This window comes from Carlito syrichta, unplaced genomic scaffold (assembly GCF_000164805.1).
Source record: "Carlito syrichta isolate Samal-C Ts95f unplaced genomic scaffold, Tarsius_syrichta-2.0.1 Scaffold315852, whole genome shotgun sequence".
Classification (NCBI taxonomy): domain Eukaryota; kingdom Metazoa; phylum Chordata; class Mammalia; order Primates; family Tarsiidae; genus Carlito; species Carlito syrichta.
In genome coordinates, this window is record NW_007259948.1 from 69609 (window position 1) to 73978 (window position 4370).

Consider the following 4370-nt stretch of genomic DNA (forward strand, 5'->3'; position numbering starts at 1 on the left):
GCAGAAGGTGGGTGGCCTCGGAGGCTGCGGGACTCGTCGGCCAGCCTCCCTGCCGGACCCCCCGACCCAGCTCGGTGCCTGCCTGCGGAGAGACAGGGACCTCACGGGCAGCCCCGCCGCTGCATCTTCCGGCCTGGCGCCCCCATCCCTCGGGGTTCCACGGACGCTGGCTCGGAGGGAGCGGGAAGGAGCGTGGAAGCACGCTGTGGCGGGGCCCCGTGGGCACAGGGTGACCAGGCTGTGGTTATGAGCCTCGCTGCCGGTCAGGCAGATGCACGTCCGCGGTTTGAGGCTGTGGTGCCTCTGCTGGCCCTGGCAGTCAGTGCTCCAACTCCGACAGTTGTGTGAGGCTCGGGGGTTCCCCACACAAGCAGCCCGTGGCCAGAGAAGCCGGGTGGGCCTCCCTCTGACAGTCCCCACTCCAGGCCAGCTCTCCGCTTCCCCCGCCAACCCAAGGCACCCCACTGCCACGAGTTATTTCGAGCACCTCAGGCAGAGCTGGGGTGGCATCGGTCACCCTGTAGGTCGGAGCGCTGGCATCCAGTCTGCTCTGGGGTCAGAGGGCGGCGGCTGCTGGGCACCTGGCAGCCCTCCCGGAAGGGGTGGAGGAGACACCCCCGGGCCCCGGAGATTCTGGCTGATGTCACACAGGCCGGCCAGGCCGGCATGTGGAGGCATCCCTCATCCCACTCACCTGGGACTTGCCGAGCCCGCACTGAGCTGAAGGCACGGCATACGGGGTGGGGCATGCAGAGGCAGGCAGGTGACAGGCGGAGGACGACACGGTCATGCCGCGAACAGTGGCAGGGGCTGGCGTGAGCTCCGCGGTAGAAGGGTGGAGGGGCTGTGGTGGTCCGGGAAGTCTTCCAGGAGGAGGCGATGTCTGAGTTGGCTTTTGAGGAGTGCAGCAGGGCTAAAGCCAGGAAGCCCGCCCCCACGGGGCTCCCAGCAGAGCCTGCGCCACCAGCCTGAGGCAGCAGCCCCTCCGTCCTGAGGAGGGAGATTGGTGTCAGGAGAACCGGCAGGCTGACCTGATGTCCCGGCCGGTGGGAGAAATCGCTGCCTCCTGGTCCCGGCATTCACACCCCTCGTGGCCCGGCCCTCCCACCTCCCTCTGCTCCCCCATTCCCCGTCTCCCCTCGTCTCCACGGCTGGGCCGCACAGGACTTCTCACTGGCCCCAGGTGTCCTCACCCCCGACATGTCCTCCGCTCCTTCCAGTTCCCGTGTCTGTACCCAACTCCACTCCGCGCGGTGACCTCGGGCCAGTGGCTCACTGCTCTGAGCTCCGGCTTCCTGGTGGGCAAAGGGAGACACCCCACTTCTCGAAGTTGTTTGCATCGCGGGCCTGGCCTCAGGGCTGCCCTGGGTAGCTGTGTGAGCCGAGAGGGAAGCCGAGGCCACGTTCTGGCTTGGCGCCCTCCCCTGATGGAACCCTGGCCGGGGCCACCCTACTTGGCACAGAGCAGGTGCTCACACGGTGGCCACCCCCTTTCTGGGGTAGGGACCGTAGGGCAGGCAGCTTTCCCCAGGACCCGTCTCTGCACACGAGGTCTTGGGGCTGGCCTGGCCCTCCCAGGTCCCGGGCACACCAGCGCTCTCTGGCAGCAGCCCTGGGCTGTGGGGATCAGTCACAGTTCCCTTCCTCCAACCCAGGCTTCCACTGAGCCAGGGGCTTCGCCGTCTGAAGCTTCTGCAATTCTGGGGACCCTCTTAAAGGAAAAGAATTAGGATGAGTGCAGTGGCTCACGCCTGGCGTCCCAGCACGTTGGGAGGCCGAGGCAAGATGGTGAGACCCTGGCTCTAGAAAACGCTGAAAAATTAGCCGGCCGTGGTGCTGGTGCCTGCAGCCCCAGCGACTCAGGAGGCCGTCAGGAGGATGGCTGGAGCCCAGGAGTTCGAGCCCGCGGTGAGCTGTGATCGTGCCACTGCCCTCCAGCCTGGGCGACGGAGTGAGGCTCCGACTCAAGGAAAAAATTAGTCGCCTATGGGGTCGTGCGCCAGTGGTTTTAGCCACTCTGGAGGCTGAGGCAGAAGGATCGCCTGAGCCCAGGAGGTCGAGGCTGGGGTGGCCGTGAGCGTGCCCCTGCGCTCCTGCCTGGGCCAGAGCGAGACTCTGAAACGCCACCATCAGCAAAAAAGAATAAAAGGAAAAACCTACATTTCCAACTAAGCCGCAGGCCGGGGTGAGCTGCGTCCAACCCCTTCCGCGTGCCTGTCGTTCCCCGGAATCCAGAGGAAACCCATTTTTCCTGGAAGATCGTGACCAGGCCCGCCTCCAGTGCCACCCGACAGGAGAGGAGTCTGGACCCAGGGGGAAGCTGCTGGCAGAAGGAAAATTGCCCGGAGCCCAGTGGCCTGAGGCTGAGTGGCGCCTGGGACGGGGCACTCGGGCCCACCGGGCCTGCCCTCTTCCTCGCCCTCATGGGCAGCTCCTGCTCCTCTGCAGACTTAGTGCAAAGGCCTCCTCCTCCAGGAAGCCTTCCCCGACCTCTCCCCACGCCTGGAGGCGTTGGGGGCGTTCCCCAAGCCCCAGATGCCCCCCGCCTTGCTCCCGGCCTTCCCCCATCGGTCCCGGCAGAGAGTGGGTGCTCAGCTGTGGCGGGAGGGGAGGGGAAGGAGGGGTCGCACGCTGGGGGGCGGCTAAGGGCTGCAGGTAGATTCTGTGTTGGTGCCTCATCTCGGGGGCCGGGGGCACGACGAAGCCCCGTGCCCGGCGAGGGGCGGGCCGCTGTGCCCTGCGGGTGCCCTGACCTAGGCCCTCCACGTCCCTCCCAGTGCCCCAGGATCAACGGTGTCAAGGCGCACACCAACAAGAGCAACCGCAGACAAGTGACCCTAGACCTGCAGATCTGGTGAGCCCTCCCGCCCGCCGGCTGGGGCTGTGCTTCGCGAGTGGCAGGGGACACCCCGTGGCACAGCCAGCTGGGGGCGGAGTCGCGCGTCCGCTCTCTGACTTGGGGCTGGCTCCCCTCCCGAGACCCTCGCCCCCACCTCTCCTGCCCTGGCACTCTCTGAGGACCAGGGCCCGGGCAGCGGGCTTGTGTGGGTGCCGGTGCCAGTCACTTGGAGGGTCAGGCCAGCTGACCCTGAGGGAGAAAGTGTGACGAGAAGGCGTGGGAGGACAGACGGGGCTGGTGGGGTTTGGGAAGCCCCAGGCGCCGGCTGCAAGGCCAGCTGGAGACCTGGGCTCTGGGCATCTCAGGAAAACCAGAGGCTGCAAAGACTCGCAAGCCATGAGTACAGGAAGCCGGGCAAGGACACAAGGGATTCAGATCAAATTCCTGACAGCTTGAGTCAGGAAGGGGGGGTTCAATCCCGGAAACCTTCCTGGAGGTGAGATCTGAATTGTGCTTTAGGAGACAAAGGACTCGCTCCTGAGGCTGTGGGTGCTGCCGTGCCTTTCTGGTGTCTCACAGTTCGTGTCCTGGCCCAGAGGCTGGCACTGAGAGCGCACTGGAAAGACAGCACCTCTTTCTGGGGCCACCTATGTGGGGGCAATGTCTGTGTTGGGGTGGTGACAGGCTGTCTGCGCTTCGGCCCCGGGCTCGCCCGCAAGATCCCTGCAGGGGTGGCTGGGACACGGCAAGGTTACCCGACCCACTTGGCCACCCCGGCGGCCCGAAGCTGCCCTCCCGGCCTCCTGCGTGCCTCGGTCCCCTTCAGTCCTGTGACGAGGGCTTCCGGGCTTTGCCTCGAGGACTCCACCATGGGCTCCCTGTGTCCCCCAGCGGGCTCGACCTCCCGGCCCTGACACCTGGGGCCTGGCCACCTGCGCCCACCCCTGCCTGGCCGCAGAGCTCAGGCTTGGGCCTGGCGGGGCGGGCTCAGGCTGTGTGACCCCGGGCAGGTCTCCCAGCCTCTCTGAGCGGTGGCTCTGCCCCTTCCCCCCACCCTCCTCCTCCCTCCGCATTCCAGCTACATCGGGGACTGTGAGATCAGCGTGGAGCTGCAGAAGATACAGGCTGGTGTGAACGGAATCCAGGTGGGTGGGCCCGGGGCGCCTGCCTGTGCGCCCGTCCCTGGGGGCGGGATCAGGGTCGGGCCGCCAGCCCTGGAGCAGCCCCGAAAGGCAGCGATGAGAGCAAACAGAGGCAGGGAGCTGCAGGCCCGAGGTCATGTTGCCTGCAGTGTGGTTGGACTTCTCCACCGCACTCTGCCTTGGCTGCCCGGGCAGGGACGGCCAGCCCTGGCGGAGACACCGGGCTGGCCCTGGAGGCGGAAGCCACCCACACCAGCGCTGGACGAGCTGGGTGGGGGCCAGAGACTGCCCTGGCCCCTGCTGGCTGGGCCGCCCCACGCTGGGCCACGGCTGCAGGCCTCAGGCCGGCGGGAGGCAGGGCCCGCTGGGGGCCTCGGTGGCCGGCAAGG

General features: G+C 67.2%; 1 protein-coding gene across 1 annotated transcript in view; it reads left to right on the top strand.

The window, feature by feature from the left end:
- Positions 1-4370, top strand: part of ESYT3 (extended synaptotagmin 3) — a 34402-nt gene that overhangs the window by 11926 nt on the left and 18106 nt on the right. Inside the window, exons 7-8 of the mRNA XM_008073480.2 lie at positions 2778-2854; positions 3918-4074. Of these exons, the coding sequence (XP_008071671.2) occupies positions 2778-2854; positions 3918-4074 (234 nt within the window). The remainder of the gene's footprint in view (positions 1-2777; positions 2855-3917; positions 4075-4370) is intronic.